The sequence below is a fragment of the Corvus cornix genome, chromosome 1, assembly GCF_000738735.6.
Source record: "Corvus cornix cornix isolate S_Up_H32 chromosome 1, ASM73873v5, whole genome shotgun sequence".
NCBI classification, from domain to species: Eukaryota; Metazoa; Chordata; class Aves; order Passeriformes; family Corvidae; genus Corvus; species Corvus cornix.
Genome location: NC_046332.1, coordinates 111654241 through 111674319, shown reverse-complemented (window position 1 = coordinate 111674319; position 20079 = coordinate 111654241). Strand labels below are relative to the sequence as shown.

The window sequence follows — 20079 nt, the reverse complement described above, 5'->3', positions numbered from 1 at the left end:
AACCAAGGTTTTGATGAAAATGATGGGACTCAGGCTATAATCCAAGGAGTTTTCAAGTGAATGGACTGGCCATGGAAGTCCAAATGCCAACACAAGCACTAATTACATCCTTTGCTTCATTTTCAACCCCATCTCAAGTGGCAGCTGTCCTCTTGTACTGTGAGTGTCAGGCACATTTCATAAAGAACAACCGTGGGAAGACACAGATGGCAAAGGGCATCTGTCTTATATTCTCTTGTGTTTGGTAAGGTCATAGGCCGTGCAAATTCATGCCTCTGTTGGATCTGTTCATTATAGGCCAGGGATCACCACACCCCTGGGACTCTGGAAGAAGAGATGCGTGGCTTGAAGGCACTGCTGACCTCCTTTGGCACCCAGCAAGGTGCCAGCACCACTCTGCTAAAGCTTCCCTCTCCTATCATCAGCAATGGGCTCTCACTTGGGAAACTTTTTCCCTGTTCCTTCTATGTGTCCTGGGTTATTCTGTCTCTGTTATGTAAGATGAGTCAAAAAAAACAAAACAAAGAGAGCAAGAAACAGGGAACAGAAACTGGAAAGCCAAGTGCTACAAATAAAGAGCAAAATAGGAATTGCAGCTGGAGCCCAAAGCATTTGTTGCCAAGTGCAGGAGCTGAGTGGGAAAAGAAAAAGTTACAGTTCACTCACAAAGAGCACATTTGATTTCTCCTCCTGGATTTTCACCAAGATGAAATTTCCTTTCTCTGTGTGTGTGAAAAGCAATTGCTGCAGGGGACAAACAGCCCACGAGGAAGAGAACCCACTATGGCCACATTTCCACAGAAGAGGACTCTCTGGTTTGTCTATTTTTCTATTTTTGGAGCTGGGAGCTGAACTCTGTGCGGAGAGCATAAAACCAGTCCCCAGCTTGATCCTGGCATGGTTTTTGGCTGGGGAAAACCCTTGTTGTCAGGCATCAGAACCTGATCAGTGGGACATGGGAATCCAGGTGGAAAACCTGGATGTTTAGATGTGCCAGACTGTGCAATGTTGGCACATCACCCTGGGTGATATTTTTATTCTAATATATAAAGCTAATTTTGCCAGTAGTTGGGGGATATGTTTGATCCTGGGAAAAGAGATCAAGTGTGAACCTGGGGGCTGAATGAAATGTGAGTTGAAAAGTACTGCTGTTGAAGGACTAACAAAGAGACCAAGGGAAGGCAGCAACTTCTTGCTTCCCCAGAGTGGATTTTCATAGAGTAATAGAATGCTTTGGGTTGGAAGGGACCTCAAAGATCATTTCATTCCAATCCCTGTTTGACAAAAACAAGTTCTCGGAGCTCCATCCAGAAAACCTTGAACACTTCCAGGGATGGGACATGCCTGAGTTCTCTGGGCACCCTGTCCCTCACCATTTCGAGGCTGCATGTACCTTTTTAGCAAACTGTGTGTGTTGTCAGACCTCCCCCTTGTCCTGCACAAGGAGGACAACTGGAGGGCCACTGCCTGCCCTGGGGAACATCCATGTTCACTGCTCCACAACATGGAGCCCCTGCGACCTGGCACAGCTTCCTTGGGGTGGTGGCCCCTTCCCAGACCTGTCACATAGTGGGTTTCCAACCTGAGAGGTTTGGGTTGTCAGTTCCTGTGTCAGGAGGTTGTGGGCTGGGCAGGTAACGAGGGAAGGAAAGCCTCGCTGGGCTGATGGTGCTAAAATCAAGCCAGTGGCTCTCCTCCTGCCCCTCCTGCCTGTCCAGCTCCTGCTGACCCAGCAGCCCATCCCGTTTCAGCATCCCTGTCCCCATGGGCTGGTTGATGGCAGCAAGGGAGGGACCAAGCATGTCACCCTTTACAGGCAGGAGCTGCAGCCAAGGGGAGTGGGCCAGAAAGGAGGTGGGAAGCAGGGAGAGTCTCAAAGGAGTGTTCTTCCATCCCCAGGGCTTGGGCAAAGCTGCTATGCTGTCTGTAAGCAAACCCAGCAACTTGATTAAAAAGAGGCAGATTTTCTCACATGTATCATCCCTGCTTGCTTATTTTGGACCGCCTGATCTATGTGCTCTGTGGTGCTTCTTATTTCACTGCTACTGTGGAGGGTTAGGGTCTTTTCTCTCTCTTTCCCCTCTGCTACTCCTTCTGCCAGTGCTTGCTCTGGTCTTTGTTTTACTTCCAGCAGCCCTTTCACCTAATGTTTTCCCATTTTCCAGGGAATTGCAATTTACTTCCCACACTGGTGCTGATGGTGTAGAATTTTACCTCTCCCATCCCACCCTTCACTTAGGAGAGGACAGAACATTTCCACTTCTGCCAAGGGAGTGCAGGGCTCTTCCTCCAAAACCTGGGGCACTGAGCACTCCTGGTTAGGGAAGGTGTCCTAAGGCTTTCCCACTCCCCAGCCTGGGTGAGGACTCTGCTTGGTCCCCAGAAGAAAGAGGTGTTTCCCTGGTGCTTCATCCTCATGGCTTTAATACCACAGCAGCAGCTCGCTTGAGGAGTTGTCAGTAGTGATAAACTCGGTTCCATTCTGTTTCAAAATTGGTTTAAGAAAGATGCCTGGCTGTTTAATATTTAAGCTAAATGTTTAATGTTTAAACAGGGGAATTGGTCTGATTGTCAGAAAGGGCATTAAAGCAGGATGGGAACGGGTCTATAATCTCTGACTAATGCTGCCCTTTCTCGGCAGCAGCCTGGTGCCTGGGAGCTGCAGGAGTTTCAGAAATGCCAATTTTAATCAATCTCTCTCATTTCACTTGCCGCCTGCCAATCCCATGGCGGTGAGATGTGCCTTTCCCTGGGAAGGGGAGAACATTGTACCTGGCCCTGTTTAACAGTTTGAGATGAGTTCAGCTGAATTGAACTGGTATTCCAAACCCCAAACTAATTGCAATATAAATGTGCGTGAATAAGGTGAAAAGTGAAGCTGGACAGTGCTGGCTCATGAGTGTATTCCAGATGATTTGGGGTCCCTTTCTATGTGCACACAGAAGTTCTGATGTCAAGTTTAAAGTAAGCCTGAAAATGAATGGCTCTGATTGCTACAAATACACCTATGGATAAATTATTTTTGAACAAATATGGGCAGTGTTTTTCAGGTGGTGGAAATATCCCCCGGGAGGAAGCATGCAGTGGTGTAGAACTGTTTCACACCACAAAAGGCTCAGCAGTAGCAAGCCTGTCCTCCCTCCCTGAGGAGACACCGTGGCTGTGCCAAGCTGCATGCATGGGCTAGTCCTTGGGCACAGGAATCCCCGCTCAGTAATGGCTGGAGCTGGGGAGAGCACATTCAGCAGGGAGCCCTCGAGTCAATCAGCAATTCATGTAACTCACAAAAAACCACGCAAGAAAGAATCTGAAGAAAAGTTTATAAGAAGATCAAGGTTTCAGAACTATTGAAAGGCACATTTCACCCATGTTGAACAACAGTTGAGTTCATGGACAAGTACAATGCTCAAAATTCATAGCAAAAAGACCACATAATGATGGTACATTGTGAAACATACATTCCTGACTTCAGTAAAACACTAAAGTGATTATTTTAAGTGTATCATGTACATAATAAGAGCAGCACAGGCAGATGCATCCAATTACTGTAATTTACAAGGCAGTAATTCGAGCCTCAAATACATTTCTCCTTATTGGAAGAAGGGGCTACGGATTAGGAGTGAAATGAGGGGCAGCGAATTGACAGGGAGCCAGGAAGCTGCTGGCTGTTATTTGGAAAATAACAGCCACCACCTGCTGCAAGCTGGGGGGATTTAACTTTGCTAATTCATTTCACTGTGCTGCACAGCACAAGGCTGGGCTGGATGGGTGCTCTCGGGGCAGGCACCCCGCAGAGCAGATGTGCACCGATGTTTCCTTGGCAGTGGGCAGAATAAAGTCCACCCACGCCTCCTCTCTCTCTGTTCAGTGCTGTGCTTCGTGCTAATTCCCTCCTTTCATCCAGCTCGGGTTAAGTTTCACGTTGCAATGATTAATAATTAATCAAATGCATTTGAAAATTAATTTGGCAATTCTATGACTGATTGGCATGCTAATCTCTTCTATGCAGCAGGCACGTTATGGGAATAACCTCGGATGTTCTGAGCTGCTGACTGAGGTGAATGCATGAGGGCATTTACTATCTCATGTGGAGAAAAATAAAACACTGAGTGGAAACAAAAGCATTCTCCGAGACCTCTTTGCAACTCAGAAAAGGTGTGATCTGCATTTTGCCTTGCCTTTATTAGGAATATATTCTGATATTACTGATATATACTGATATTACCATGTCCAATCAAAAACAAATGGACAAGAATAAGGCAAATCTGAAAAATGCCCCCACAGTTGATTTATTTCTGTTTAGCTGGTAGCAACTGCAGTAGATTTGATGCATTAATTATGGGACTAAAAAGAAAAATCACAAGGAGAATAACTTATGCTCTTTCCAGCTGTCCATGCCACTTTTCTCCAAATAACACTCATCTGGTAAAAGGGAAGGAGAGGGGATATGCAGCTTCCACTGGGCGTGTGGTCCCCACTAATTTCGAGCGACAAGTCCCTTTTTACAGGCAAAGAGCCCTGCAGCAGCCACAGAGGTGAGACACAGGGTGCAGCTCAGCAGGCACAGCAGCCCCGGCGCTGAGGGCAGGTTCCTCTCCCAGAAGGTGGTGGTGAATGGTCGGGCTGGGACATCCTGGGGGAGAGAGGAGATGGTAACTGCAGGGTCCCTCCTCACCACGTGAGCAGGGAGGTGGCAAACGTCCCCCACGAGGCTGGGGATGTCACAGGTTTTTCCCAAGGGCTAGATTGTGCAGGGAAGAAGAGTCATGGCTGTGAGAAGTATTTTCTGTCATCCTGAACAGCCACAGGACAGTGAAGATGGAGTTACTTGTGATTGGAAGGAGGTTATATTTGGCTTTAAACCATGGCTTGGGACTGGGCAGAATTAGGCTGCATTTTTCAGTCCCCCGGGCCCTGAGATCATTGTCCTTGGCTCTTAGCCATCCACCCTTCAGACATGGGTAATGATATTCCTTGGACAAGTCACAAAAATTAATACCATCAGCATGTGAGGTGACCAAAGCCTTGCCTGGGAGCAGGGTGCATAGGCATCACTGAAATAGGGACACGGGACTGAGGGGTGTGTGCCTGACTGGCTTACCTTTGAGTCTGGCTCTGGCACCCAAATTTCACTCTTGGAGATCTTCCCCATACTGTGCAGTACCTGGAAGGAAAAATTGTTTGTACCACATGAAAAAATTATAACCCACACTACTTCCAGTTTTGGAAACACAGAGGAAATCAGAGCAAGGTGACATTGATAAAAAGCGTAACTGTGAGTAGTTGAAAGTCTCTTGAACCAGAAAATTTTGAACCAGAAAATACAATGATTTCTACTAGAGCTTCTCTAAATATTTTTGGCGGGGGGGGGATTTTTAGTTATGGTTTTTTTTTTTGTTTTGTTTTGTTGGGGTTTTTTTCCTAAATAAAAGTAAAAATGCTTTTTCTCAAGGCAGTTTGAGAAATACCAAGGTGAGGTTACTGCCACGCACTTGGGACACAAAACCTGTTAGGAGTGATGCTGCTGGGATATAGAAACAGGAAAGATGAAACCCTGAGGCTCTCACAGCACAGAATTATGCAGTCATCCCTCGCCTATTCAGGCAGTACAAAGCTCATCAAGGATTTTTCTTGAGAATAAACTGATTGTAACAATCATGGAGGTTCCAGGGGGCAAAAGAATGCCTCCAGAAGAGACAGCTAACTGTCTCTGTAACTACTGCTCACAGGCATGGAGAAAAGAGAAATTAGGTGACTTGAAACAAAGCAAGTAATAAGGATTATAAGGTGAATATGACATTGTGCCAAATGGAAGTAAAAGACTGATTTTCCCTAAGTAACAACTCTGTGGCTTTGCCATGCAGCAGTTGTAACTGTAATGTGCACCCTTTAATGCTTTTTTCCCCTCCCCCTAGATTGTTGTAAAGGGATTTCACTGTCACTGGGAGCCCAGCCCAATGTGTGTCCCTCTGAGGAGATTTAGACATTATCAGAGCTGCACATTACAAATTCATAAAGCTCAGCTAACAGGACTGTCTTGTAAAAGGAGAAGCAGAAGGGATAGATCAAACACAAGAACAATGTTCAGATTTCCAGATTGCTGCACAGGAAATAGCTGTGAGCATTTGAAATGACTTAGAGTAGTTTTAAAACACGCAGTGATTAATCTGTTAGAAATTGAGGTAGTATATCAGGTTGGGGGTTTTTTCCTCTAGACATGCAGTACGTGGCATAAGCTTTATTTTAAGTCTCCAGTGCAGTAATATTCTGATTTGGTTGAGATTCTTGGCTTCACTTTATTCAATAACAAACTAAGTAAGTTTAAAGAAATAAAAATACTTTGGTTCCTGCTGTTTTATGGGATCCCTCCCTGGCAATTCTAGGAGCCTTTGCACAAAATCAGACCCTCCAAGCTGTACTTAATCCTTTCTAGCCTTTTGATAGAGATGTTGAAAGCAGAGCAACGGTCTGTACCTCTCTGGCTGCTCTCTCTCCCGCCTGCACGGCCCCCTCCATGTATCCGCTCCACTGGGTTGCTGTCTCCGTGCCAGCAAAGTAGATTCTGTCAACAGGGTGGCGAATGATCCTTCAAAACAAGTGGAGAATGTCAGATGACAAGTGACAGGAAGGCAATGATCCTTCTAAAAGCAATTTATGGCTTTGATGGAGCGCGTGGCTTCAGTTCTCCAGAATCCCCGCAGACCTGGGCTGAGGTGCCATAAGCTGTCCCTGCAGGACCACCTGCTTGCTTCTGTACACAAAACTCAACATCAGAGAGAGAGAAAAATCTAAGGCATAAATCAGTGTTCCCAGCTTCCATGCAAAGTAATACAGGCCTTATTTTAGTGCTGGGATAAGGGATAATCCTAACAGCCTCCAGCAATGCCGTGCAGCTGATAGATTTATGTCTTCTGCAGGGCAGCTTTGCTGTTATCCTTCCATTAAGTGGAATGTGAATGACATTTTTGCAGTGATGGATCACTAATATCAGCTTCTATTTGGAGGCTGGACTTGCCTGGCTGCTGAAGGCCTGGCATTCAGGGAGCTGCATTCACCCTGTAGGGTCATAAATCCATTCCCTCAGCCCTGCAGTCCTGCACAAGCATCCCAGCCAACCCAGCTGTAGGTAATGAGCTCCCTCTCCCCCTGGGAATGTGCCTGGTGTAATGGCTCCCACTTAATCCCCCATTAGGTTTTCCCAGTCTGCCTGACAGCAGCTTCCCTGGGCCATATACCTCACCCATCACTGCCCAAGTGTTTGGATAAATGACAAGAGAAGAGACTGTGCATGGGATGACCCCTCCCCACATGATCTTGGCTCAGACAGGGTGTAACCCCATGCTGGACATGTTGAAGAACTCCTGGGCATCTCCTGAACCTGATGCTCCACCTACACAGTCTTCCTCTGTCCAAGATGTGTGTTCTCAAGGGCTTGGGTGTCTCTAGAGGGATCCATTGCAAATACTGCATAGCACAAACAATCGTAAATAGTCCAGTGGGGAAAAGTTTTGTCGCTTTAGCAGGTCCCTTTGTGACTGTGTTTTGTTTCCTTGAAAGCCACAAGAGAAACTCTGCTCTTAATAAAGTAAATAGCAAGATCCTTGTTAGCCAGGGAGTAGGAGAGTGGAATGAGGGTTGAGGCTCCCCCAGTATTCAATATATGCCACAGGTGTGTTACATCAGGTATACAGGCATTGTATGTGAGCTAAGAAATGTGAATTAGAAAGCAAAGCTTTCTCTGTTTTACCTTCCATAGGAATGCATTATGCCTGGTGGGAAGTAGGCTGTGTAGCAGCCCCCTGAATATTGCTCCATGGTCCAGTTCTTCTCTTCATAATGCACAGGCTGTGAGTATCAACAGAGAAAACAGAGTAAAACACTGGCAGAGAAATTGGAAATAAAGAACAGATTTCTTTTGAAAAGGGGGAAAATACAGGCTAAGAATACCTGACAAAGGAGTGCCACGTCATCTGGCTAATGCTATCCATCTGCACAAAACAAATTTTTGTGCTTTTACAGAAACACCAGCCCCCCACGGGGACACAACAGGACAAATTAAAACATGCACTGCCTTCTCTTTTCTTGTGCAGGGTGAGACTGGCAGTTCTTTTCTTCCTGTACTCGATGCTGCCCTCCCCTTGGGAGTACAGATTGTATGGCACAACATGCAATTTTAGGTACACATTTTAGGTGCCAGGAACTTCGGCTTCATCACCCAGAACAAAGGAGCAACATTATTGTACAACAGAGGCAAAACCAGGCATTAATTCCTTACTTGTAAAGCCTCTTTCATCCCCAGTGCCTTGGCATATGCCTCACAGATCTTCTTTTTCCTGTATGAAAATAAAATCAGAGTCAGAAAAAAAAAGGGGGGGAAACCTCTCCGCTCTAATTCTTCTTATAAAAAACCCAACAAATTTATTGCAACACACTGGAAAGAAAGTTGGGTTAGGATTTGTTTTTAAGTCTGATTTCAAGTTCTTATCGTAACATACATATTTCAAATGCTGATGCCTGAAAGTTACATCTAAAATGGACCCAGGGAATGAGAAATGAAGGTTGATTTTGGCAATGAGCTCTAAAAAAACAAATCTTTGTACAGCTATTTTAGGATGCAGAGCCAATTCATTCTCATGTTCACTGGTGTAAGACCAGAAGAAAAGCAATACAAATCAATTAAATCCCTACAGATTTACTATAGCTGGGAATAAAATATGAGCTGAAGAATGCTGCTCACATTCCTAAGCAGAGCTCCTCTTGCACATTACCAAGATTCACATTTAGAAAGTACTGTTTGTTGATTTCACTGACTAGCAGGGAAACCACACTTTTGTCAACACTGAAGTTTAAAAACTTTATCAGCCAGTCTGAATGTGAAGGGGACCCAAAAGGAGACGTGTCAGCACTCCCTGTATCCCTGGGTTAGAGCATCATTCAGTGGGGATGTCGTCTGGGAACATCTCTAGAAAAATCATTTCCGTTCACACAGAGACCCAGAGCTGGTAAATCATAGCATGGAAGAGTGGGCAGGACTCAGAAATTTAGAAATATCCATAGCTGGATGAATATTAGCATTAGTGTCTTGGCTTGTTTATGCTAAATCTCAATTTCTGCCTCAATTTCCAGTGTTGGTAGTTGCACTGAGCATATTGTGCATATTCACACACATATTCACACATATTCCTGTGGGGAAGCATCCCAGAGAAACAACTTGCTTCTGAATATTTACAGCTTCTGAACTCTTACCTCTCTTCCTGGCTGAGATGGGCCAGTTTGACAGCCTTTCTGGTAAGGACGAAACTGAAAAGAAAAATAAGGCTTATGAACATCACCCCAGCTGATTCGCAAGCTCTTGCTCGAAATGACTCTAAAAAGGGATTGGCAAAACACCTTACTGGTATGTAATGGGCTTGATGTTTGTAATCATACCTCAACATTTAATAATTACAGGTCACACAGGTGAAAAAGCCTGTGCAGGGTAACCTGCAGAGTTAAATGAAAGGGAGGGTGTGTATTCCCAGAGGGCACCTATCAAGGTCTGATCCAAAAGGACTGAGAGACCCTGAGCTTTCTTGAGCTTTTGTAGTCTAGCAGGCAGCTGCCTGTGTCACTTGGTGTTAGTAGGTGATGGCAGCCTGCTGCTCTGACAGGCACTGCACAGTGTCATGGATCCCTCCTGCAAGAACTGGGATTAGTATTTATTCATCTTGAAGGAAACAGATTTGGCAATTAGTCCATCTGACCCTAGTGGAGATACCCAGGGGATGAAGTATATTCCTGCACTCTTTCAGAAAGTCACATAAATCCACAAGGAGAAAGAAAGCAGGAAGCTGTTTGCCATATGGGGTTTGGAGCAGGCTTGCTGCTCTCGGGCCATGGAAGCTTTTAAGTCTTGAACATGCCCACAAACATGTACAGTTCAGTAGAAGTGGTGAGCTTTTCCTGCCAGACAGTTAAGGAGTAGTTGTCTGACATTTATACTGGCCTTTTTTTGGCAGCATCACCTCAGATTATGGTGGAAACGTCTGTAAAGGTTGATTGTTCATTTGGTTTCAGCTATTTTAAAAGTCAGTCAGTGCTGTCATGTATTTTACCACCTGTTTTTCCAAACTATAACATTTTTACTTGTCAGTTTCTACAGAATCTTGATTTTTTTCACTGCACAGCTGCTTCTCTGCTCCACCAGCTGATGTTCCTTGTCCTGCCTCAGCTCAGTGGTGAGAGGAGACAAATGAGGATTTCTTGGACAATTGCATTGTCATTTTGGCCCAGGCACTAAACATAAAAGCCCAACATAAGCCAAATACAGGCTCAAACAGATAGGTAAGACAGGGATTTCTTTCTGAATCTACTCCACGGCAAAAAAAGACATGAAATGAGTGCTTAAAATAAACTACAGCTGAATTCAAGGAACTCCTTCCCAACCACATCCTTTGTATTAGGCTGTTTGTAGCAGAACCTTCACCAGAAAGTTTATATGGACTAGAGGGGCACAAGAGGCTTGGCAGAAGTGCAGACTGTGGAAGTGGAAAACACTGATGTAATCTGGTCATTTCCCCTCTCCCTCCTCCTCCCACTAACTCTTACAAGAAGAAATACACATCTGTGAGTGTGGGCTAGAAGCTCTTACCCCATAATGGCAGGGAAAGTTCCATCAGGTTTCGTGTCATCTATGGTTATTCCAATTGGAGACTCTTCATCCTCAATGATGAAGGAACCACAGTAACCTAAAGGGAAAAAAACCCCAAGATGATTGTCAGAGAAACTTGTTGGTGATCACTGTTGCTGATAGCAACGAGCAAGGAAAGTTATCCATAAAAGGAATTGTACAGTAATTCCTTTGTTACCAATAACACCTACATGTCTGAAGTGTCTCTGCAACAGTTTCTCTACTCTCTTCTCTCTGACTCTGGGAAATTGTGTACACAGACTTATAAAAATCTTTAAAATTCCATTGTTACTTAACAACGAATTTCTGTGGATTGCTGCAAGTCTCTTTGGCTTTCTGTTTCGGGGACAATAAACATTAAAAATAAATTGATCTAGTCAGAAGTATGGTGATTCATTCCATGAGTAACTTTGACCAAAGCAAAACCCAGCGTAAATACATCTGGTCACTGCAGGCTCAAATTTACACTATTTTGATTTTGCTGGTGGTAAGATTGTTAGGAATGGTGTTCTGTAACAGTAATGCAGCAGAAGCATGGCCTGTCTAATCTAGGATCACGTCAGGACATGTTTCAGATGAACATGCAAAAAATCTCATCTAGAGAACAATGTATACACCTGATTGTATTCCTGTCTAATCTCTGTGGCCAGTTTATGCCCTGAAACATGCAAAAATTATATTACTTTGATTAAGAAATACTCTTGCCACTCTCAGTACCGGTACAAAGGAAGTGGAACTAATCTGTTCATACAAATAGTTCTGAATATGGTATCATAAAGCTGAGAAAAACATAACATTGCAGCATGGAAAAAATATCTTGAGCTAAACAAAAACTGAACCTACTTTTCCCAGTCCTCTGAGATATCAAGTCTGCAGAACAGAAGATTAAAACCAGGGAAAGGTCTTGCATATACCTTGAGCTTTGCTGTAAATTCTCTTTGGCTGACCTAACTGTCCCTGGCAGGAGAAGAAGGGAGCTGATGCTGCAGGGAAGCTGATGCTTCTGTTCTCTGCAGGTTTTCCCATGCTTGTTCTCTTGGTTGTCCCACCTCAGCTAACAGCAATGAGATTCAGGATCCTGTTTGGGTCTGGACTCATCTTTGGGATAAGGCATGCACTCAAGCTTGGAGAAAAAGTTCTCCTTTCTAAGGAGCTTTACTTTTCACTTTTCTGTGTGTTTGATTTTGGGGTTTTACCCATTTAACCCCCCCTTGGATTTATTCCTTGATTGTTAGACAGCAGAGCTTCAAAATTTGCTCAGAGTTCCCAAGTCCTCCACATCCTCCACCTACCCTTCCTCCTCCAGAAGGCTTCCCTGTAGTACATCATGCATTTTATGACACTCCCCATAGGCAAACGCTGAATCAATTGGTTTCTCTTTGGTGGCAGCTCTGGTTTGTAATGAATCTTTGTTGTCAGGATTGGAGGGATGGCACTGATCACATACTTGCCCTGAAATGTAGAACAAAGTCAGCACAAGGCGCTGCCTCTCAGTGAGCTCGTTCCACAGGACACATTTGAAAGACACTCTTTGTAGCTGTTAACAGCTTTCCCACACCTGACCCTGCTAGCTGGCTTTCCCACACATATATTTCCAGGTGACCAAAGTAATTCTGCCATTTCAGAAAAAAGGAGATGGAAAAAACAGAGCATAGTTGAAACTTGGCTGGAGACAGGTGGGGAAATGGGACATGAGAGATCTTATGGCCTAGGTAAAACTGCCTTTTATCATCCCCAGGAAAATATGACCCATATTTATCCCGATTAAAAGATGCTAAAAAAATCCCATTTGTGCATATTCACAGGACGTTACTTCAGGACAAGGAATACTAATGGTGATTTCAGCTTTCCTGAATGTGTTCCATCCCTCTCACAGGGTCTGGGTCTGACTGGAGCAGTGCAGGACTCTATAGGACGACACTATATCACAACACAGCTGCTCTCAGGTGCTTTCAGGCTGGTGGGGCTGCTGCTGTCCCATGGGTACCACTGTGGGTAAACATGTGCTGATAGAGCATTTCACAGCACAGAGGCAAAATCTTACTAAGGGTGTTTGAAATGTCTTTTTTTTGTTTTTTGTGCTGCAAACCACAAACTTAGACACGAACAGGAAGGTTACTTTTCCTTCCTTTGAAATGGTCTCAATGCAGAACTAAAATGTAAAAATTTATAAAGACATAAAAATTATGGCAGAGAAGTCAGAGTAATGACAGAAACCAAGTAGCAGAACACCAAGAAGAGAGCCAGTCATAAATAAATCTGTAAAGCAGGCTTCATGGAGTGTCAGCATAGTCCAAGAAATAGACACACACAAATGGGTACTTCCTGATTACATCTGGCTAAGAGCTACAGCAGATGTATTCCCCCACTAAATGCATATTCTACTCTTATTCTGATCGAGTTACCTCATATATCTCATGGTTTAGAGTCTCCACAAGGACATTATCACCTGTCTGATCGATACTGATCACAGGTCTCTCCAGTTTAACTCTGCCTTTGAGGCGTTCCATTATTTTCTCCGATATCTGACCAGAACCCCCTTTAAACTTCCTCTCCTAAAACAACAAAGAGAAAAGAAACACAAACAAAAAGTCAACAGCATTAATCACAATGATATTGAATATGACTTCTGCTCACCATCATGAAATTCCAGGCCAAATCTTCAAGTCCTAAGGGTGCATAAAGACACCCAGACTTTCAGAAGAGTGAGGGCATAAACCTGAGCCTCAGTGGGGATTACTGACTAAACCACTTTTACAGTGCCTTCCCTAATGACGTGGCTTAAAGACTCTTTAAGCCTAGAGAACATGCACATATAATGCAGGCATTCTAGCAAAAATAAACATATCACTTCATTCAAAACAGGTTTTGAGTATTTTACACACCAAAACCCTCAAGTGTGACAAAGAAACCAACTGCAGAGTGAAAAACTGCACCAGCCCAGAAGCAAGACAGATCTTTAACTGGGTCTGGTCCCAAGGTAATGAGTTTTCTCTGTCCCTGGGAAGACACAAAGACAGTGCTGTCTGGAAAAAAGCACAATCTGTGACACACATTTCCCTGTAATGTCCATGCAGAGGGGCAGGGGAAGCACTAAAACCTCTTTTATCTACCAGCCACCAGCGTGGTATCAAGCAGCTCACTTTCACGTGTAAGATGCTGGTACTGGCAAGGAGGAAAGGATCCACAAAGTTTCATGCTGAAAGACTGAAATGGCTGCCCAAGGAGGTTTTATAAGACTTGTCAGGGCCACAAAGCCAGAAACCCTTAGTGCTTTTGCTCAACTTATATTGATTGGGGTGAAGGAAGAGGGAAGCATGATAGGAACAAAGACAGCTTTTCCCATCCAGCTACCAAGAAAAGCAAGTGCTCTTCCCAGGCTAGCTTTCCCTTCTCCACATGTTTTGTTTAGCTCTGAGTATCTTGGGTTTAATTTTATTTTTAATTCTTGCTGCAACATCTAGCAGTTGTTGATGTGGGACAGTAAACATGACTGAGGGGCTCCTGAGGAGGAAGGCTCTTAGTCAGGTCTGTCTCCTACCTCAGGACAGCATCAGCACACATCCTTCCTGACATACAGTTGTCTATTCTTACCCCAGTGGACAGATGTTGATGGAAACTGTTGCCATGTGAGCTGACTCAAGAAGGAAGGACCTTTTGCTATTTACTTCCAACTCTTGTCATTAGAGGCTTCAACACCAAAAAAACACCCATATTTCACTCTGAAGTGCACTTGTTCTGAACTCTTGCAAACATTCAAATGTGCCAAGTAACCCATAGAAAATAAATTGGCAAAAAAGCAACAGAACTGCAACAACAGTACTGTGCTGAAGTGAATGCAGAAACCCCCCCAAATGTTTAAATAGACCCAATTTATCCCACAGCTTAGCCAATAAAATCCTTCATTAAATAGGGTTAGTTGAGAGGGCTGTATCACCCCGGGAGAACATGTCTCTCTCTGGTGCCACATGCTCTTATCTTTTCATTAATTGCAGGGTTTTGATGGGTACAACACTCCACTTGCTCCTTATAATTTCAAGAGAGAAGGAAGAAAATGAGACATTTTGTACCTGGCCCCCATTGGTGATAGAGAAAATCCTGGATGTGCCCCCACACTGCCTCACATACCACAGGAACCAGAGAGCAGAAACTTCGTGAGGCTCAGATGTGACATTGACGTTCACAAAGACCGTGGCGAAGTCTCTAACAGCTCTGCATGAGACACAGGAGCAGAAAGAGACAGTGAGAAAATATGACTTCCTGACTGCTTTCAGGATTTTATTTGTCTTACTAAACAAGGGCTGCTTTCCCAAAGTCAGAAAAGTCAAGGTGATTTATATCTGTTTAATTTTTCAGTCTGTAGTGCGAGTGTTCAAATGGTTTCTACCAGCACCTCCTTCCCTCCCAAAGCATTTACCCATTTAGTTTGAAATCCCACTGATTTCACCTCAGTTAAAGAGTTTCCCAGCTGCTACTCCTTTCATCAGAATAAATATTTTTCTCAGCAGAAGAACATTTTTGATAATCTGTTAGTGAAACTTTTCTGCATTTCTCCTCTATGGGGAGCTCATCGAGCACATCAGTTCCAAGGTCTGATGGGTCCTGAGGGACTGAAGTAGCCATGCAGCCAAAACATTCCCCACCTCTCACGTAACACTGCTGCACTGATCTTTTGTGAAATTGAGAATCAGACTTGGTAAATAACCCAGAGAAACCAAATTGGCAATCATTGTCATAAAAATAAGGAAAGGGTCACCTGTCTACCACAGTAAGTCCTCTGAACATGAACAGAGAAACAGCAGCAGGAACTGAAGATCTCGATATTCACATTTCTTTAATTTGTGGCTACAAATTGCTAAGGAAATTGAGATTATTTTCAAAGAAGGTAAAAGGACTTTGACTTGGATGAAGCTCCATGAAACAACATGATTTTATAATCCTCTGCTAAAGGAAGGAACTTTGCAAGTTATCTGGGCTAAAATATGTAACATAAACTTTTATAACCTCATTTCCCTAAGTATGAAGTCCATTTACCCCTATTTCATTAGCCAGGATACGAAAACAGCCTGCACACAAGAACTCCGTGACAATCCTGAGAGCACCAAGACACTAAACAGCTGCAGCAGGTTCAGGCCTGAGAAATGTGAAAAAAGTCTCCAGGATCAGTAGATGCTGATCTGTGACACAGGACAAACCAACCTTCTTTTGTAATCTTGGCCTCAGTCATACAGAAAACCCTGTGGAAGAGCTTGTCTGTTTAAGCACTGGTTTTTAACTGTGTGTAGAAAAATGTGGCTTGGCTTGAAGATCTAAAATGGGTTTTTACTGAGTTTTTGAATGCGTTTCAGCTGAGAACATCCATTAAAACTGGATGTTTTACTGACAACACCATTGGCAGTAGAAGCTGCCTTGCAGAGAAGTCTGTTAAAGGAGGGATCACTATAAACCCAGTCCTGCTTATACTCCACCAGCTCCATGACTAAGAGAAGCAGTAAAAGTAGAAGAGGAAGAATCAGTGCACTTGCAACAGTAGTCCAAAGTAACTGAGTTTGCAGGCAAAAGGCTCATAAAGCTAATTGCAAAGGAAACTCCAATGCCACAGAGAGCTCGAGCAAGTCCAAATGGCTGTACAGCAGATCCCATGGAGCTGGAGCAAGACCTAAGTCATAAAAACGAATTTAAAATGAAAAGTTTTGGTCAGAAAGCCGCAGACACAGCACTAAACTGCACTCAGAATGAAAGGGCAAACAGAGCACAGCCACACAAATAAAAGACACTGAATAGGAGGGAGGAGAGTGTTAGAGAACAGCACAGGGGCTGGCACAGCAAGCGGGGACATGAGTGCTCATACAATCACACTTCTCTTTGCCTTATAAGGAGAAATGACTGAAAAGAGAAAGGAAGGAAACAGAATTTCCAGTGGTCATCACCTCAATGTATTGAACATTGCTCCTTTTTTTATTTGTACAGTGTGGTCCCTCACAGAGAACACACTGGTCATTTTATAGACCTTCAGCCCTCTTCCTACCAACTATTGTTGATGCTCTGTTGGATCTGCCGCTCATAAACAAGGAGGACCTGTGGGATGATGCAAAGGTGAAGGGCAGCCTAGGCTGCAGTGGCCATGAGACTGTGGAGTTTAAGATCCTGAGAGGAGTAAGGCAAACAGCAGAATTGCAGCCCTGGAATCTGGAAGGGCAGATTACATCCTCCTCGAGGGCCTGACTGCCAGTGTCTCCTAGGAAACTATCCTGCAGGGCAAAGAGTTGGCTGGAGTGCAATGGTTTGAAGTGAAAGGATGGTGGGAAGAGCCCACACCACCACTGCTGTGTGCAGGGACCTGCTGAAGCAAACCCCAGGCTCCCCCAGCACCTTTGATGCCACCTGCCAGCTAACCAAACCCCATCTCGAACACCTCCTGATCTCTCAGCACCTGTACTCAGCTGTACCCCAGAATCTGCCAAAAAGCCACTATAATTCCACAGCTGGAATTTCAAAGCAGATAAAGATTTACGTACTTGGTCCAGCAAATCTTATTTATCAGCTCTTTCATGGTCATTTTGTCCCATTCTTCAGCATGTGGAGCATCCCATGGTGCATCAACAGGAATCTGGAGACAGAGGTGAAATACTCAATAAATGATTCAATACTTCACCATTGCCTGGTCATAGCTAGTTACTAGCACAGACTTAATTGATATGTTGGCCAGGAGTTATTTTGTCTGCTGCACATGGATATAAATTTGGAACAAATTCACTAAATGGAATAGTTTCCATTCACACATCTCAGCATGAATTGTACCATGACCACTAAATCTGTCTATGTCTGACCAATGAACTATATCCTTGTGTTGGGACTCATCTGGCTTTTAGTTGTCCAGAAGTGATTGCAATTTAGTTGTCTTGGTGTCCTCTAAAAGTTGAGGGGAAAGTTCTTTTTTCAGTCAGTTCCAAGATGGGTATCCAAAGGTACCCATGTCTCTCTGCTAACTGCAGAGTGAAAAAAAAGTCTAGATACCACTGAAATATTTTTAGGCAGTTAAATTCTTAATAACAATTTTTTGCATGTAAGTAACATGTGGAGGACACTACCAAATCCCTAAATCTTTAAAAAATGTACTATTTGGAAAAAAAAAAAAAAGTGTAGTATCATACACAAATTTGATTCTGCAAAACTGCATGAAACCAATAAAATTTGCAGGAGTACAGTGAGTTATGCTTGAAGGTTCTGGTAAGGTAAAGCCCTTGGTTTGTTGCTAGATTATATGGCAACTGATGAACATTTGAAAGACAGTATAATGCTCCAGGGGCTGCAGCTGTACTGCTTATATTCTGAATTAAAAAAAAAAAGTTACTTTGAAGTCAAACTGGAGCTCAGCTTAGGCAGCTACAAAAAAAGGAATCATCTTTACTCAAAATGCTGTCACAAGGGAAGGGAAAAAAACTCCTTCTAATCCCCTAGCTCATGGAATGGTTTTCCCTGTCATGAGAAAATATATATACACTGAGTTCAACCTCACTTTTTTCAGATATCTTAGACACCTCCAGACCTTTTTGTCTTCTCTCACAGAATCATAAAATAGTTTGGGTGGGAAGGGACCTTTAAAAGTCATCTAGTCCACCCTCCTTCAGTGAGGAGGACCTTTTACTTCTGACAGTTCCTGGGCAATATAGGAATCTTTCCTGATGAATGCTTCCTTTCTGTTTTGTTTTGCTGTTGAGGGGTTTTTTTTGTATTAAAGAAGGAATAAAAAGCCCTGCCAGAAACAAAACAAAACAAAACCAAACCTGATTTATTCATGGTGACATGAGCATTGTAGGAAACACAGAATTTTCACAGCCTACCTCTTTTCCCATCTTGTCCATGGTTCTCCAGAAGTTATTGTAATCCAGATAAACCAAGGGATTCCATGTTGAAGGGCAAATTCCTGTGAAATTTCGTGACTTTCCCTGAAATGCACATAAAAACAAAAGCAACTGAAATACAACCCAGCATATCTTCACTACTCAAGAACACAAAATTCTCAGTCATCACATGGCTGGCCTTTTGCCACAAAAGACCTGGCTGGGTTTTAGGTGTTTTCTTTTTTTTTTCCTGCATATGCATGCAAGCAATGAAATGCATGTAGCTAAGCAGGAGGGATAAAAACAGCTGGACTGACATTAAAAGGGACAATATCAACTTTTTATATTTATTATTCTGACAGGATGGGGAAAGGTACATTTGTTCTGAGCAGGTTGTCAAATTCTGGGCTAAGGAGACCGAAGCCATGGCCAAAGAGGTAATATTTCTTGTTCCTAAGCATCCTCCATTATTACATTTAAATGAATCTACTATTTGCCTGTCTGCTGAAATGTGCATCCTGAAGTTGGCATGGGTCTATAATTGCATGCATTTCAAACTATTTAAGCACCTTTATGGTACATCTCACTTTATTATTCCATGGAAGAAACCTAGCCTATAAAAAAATCTGAAAAGGAAGTTTTTGGCTGCAGGAAGAAAAATACTGTACACTTGCAAAAATGGTGTCAGTACTTACAACGTGTATGACACTGAGCTGCAGCAGTGGCTGCAGCTGTTATTATCTGAAACTGACTGTTTCAGATAATCCTGTGATATAATGATAAGAGAAACAATCTGGCAGCAGCTGCTTCTTTGTGATAACTTTAATCTGAAAGAGGACCGGATGAGCAGGTAAAATTTTCTCTTACTAAATTGCTTTGAACCTTCCCCCATGTAAGCCAGTGGTGAATTTCTCATCAGACCTCTCTGTTGTTTGCCCTTCCAGATGTGTCAGAAGTTTGTGTGAGGATGCAGGGAACACACTGACCATGACAGATAGGAGCTGGGGTGCTAAAGCTTTTCAGTGCCATGGACCCTGTGCCAGCCCATCACACCTGGCAGGTGGGAGCCACAGACCAAAAGAGAGGCTGAAGTGCTTCAAATACAGGAGATGGGGACCCAGAGACAGAGGACACAAACCAGGAGCCAAACACACCCTTCTCACACTTCATGAGAGAGAATTTACTGATCTTTCCCACTGGTATTTGTGTATTTGTTTGTAAACACATATGGGTTTTTGATATTCTGCAGAACATTTTTCTCTGCAAAGATCATAACAAAGATAAAAGGTGCAAGATGAAACTCAGAGATCATAGTGAGCTTTCACACTTGGCAAAAGCAGTAAAATACTGAAATTCCTACGCTTTGGTCAACACTTGTCCGCCCCAGGACAGGTACAGTAGGGGAGGCAAATGTATGTGGTGGGTAAGGGACCACAGCAAGACTTGGCTGACACTGCGTGGTCCTCACTCCTCAGAGCAGGGCTGCAGGGGTGCCCCAGCTCTGACATCCATCAGGTCACTCTGTGCTGTTCCTCCTCACCATCTTCAGTGAGGGCAGCAGCAAAG

At 43.6% G+C, this 20079-nt stretch overlaps 1 protein-coding gene across 1 annotated transcript in view; it reads right to left on the bottom strand.

The window, feature by feature from the left end:
* Positions 1 to 3301: 3301 nt before the first annotated feature.
* Positions 3302 to 20079, bottom strand: part of LOC104686357 (amine oxidase [flavin-containing] A-like) — a 34139-nt gene continuing 17361 nt past the window's right edge. Inside the window, exons 4-15 of the mRNA XM_039552463.1 lie at positions 18514 to 18618; positions 17188 to 17279; positions 14740 to 14881; positions 13075 to 13224; positions 11962 to 12121; positions 10631 to 10727; positions 9247 to 9300; positions 8276 to 8333; positions 7748 to 7845; positions 6475 to 6586; positions 5102 to 5164; positions 3302 to 4633 (exon numbers count right to left, since the gene is read on the bottom strand). Coding sequence (XP_039408397.1) covers positions 4478 to 4633; positions 5102 to 5164; positions 6475 to 6586; positions 7748 to 7845; positions 8276 to 8333; positions 9247 to 9300; positions 10631 to 10727; positions 11962 to 12121; positions 13075 to 13224; positions 14740 to 14881; positions 17188 to 17279; positions 18514 to 18618 — 1287 coding nt within the window. The 3' untranslated portion in view covers positions 3302 to 4477. The remainder of the gene's footprint in view (positions 4634 to 5101; positions 5165 to 6474; positions 6587 to 7747; positions 7846 to 8275; positions 8334 to 9246; positions 9301 to 10630; positions 10728 to 11961; positions 12122 to 13074; positions 13225 to 14739; positions 14882 to 17187; positions 17280 to 18513; positions 18619 to 20079) is intronic.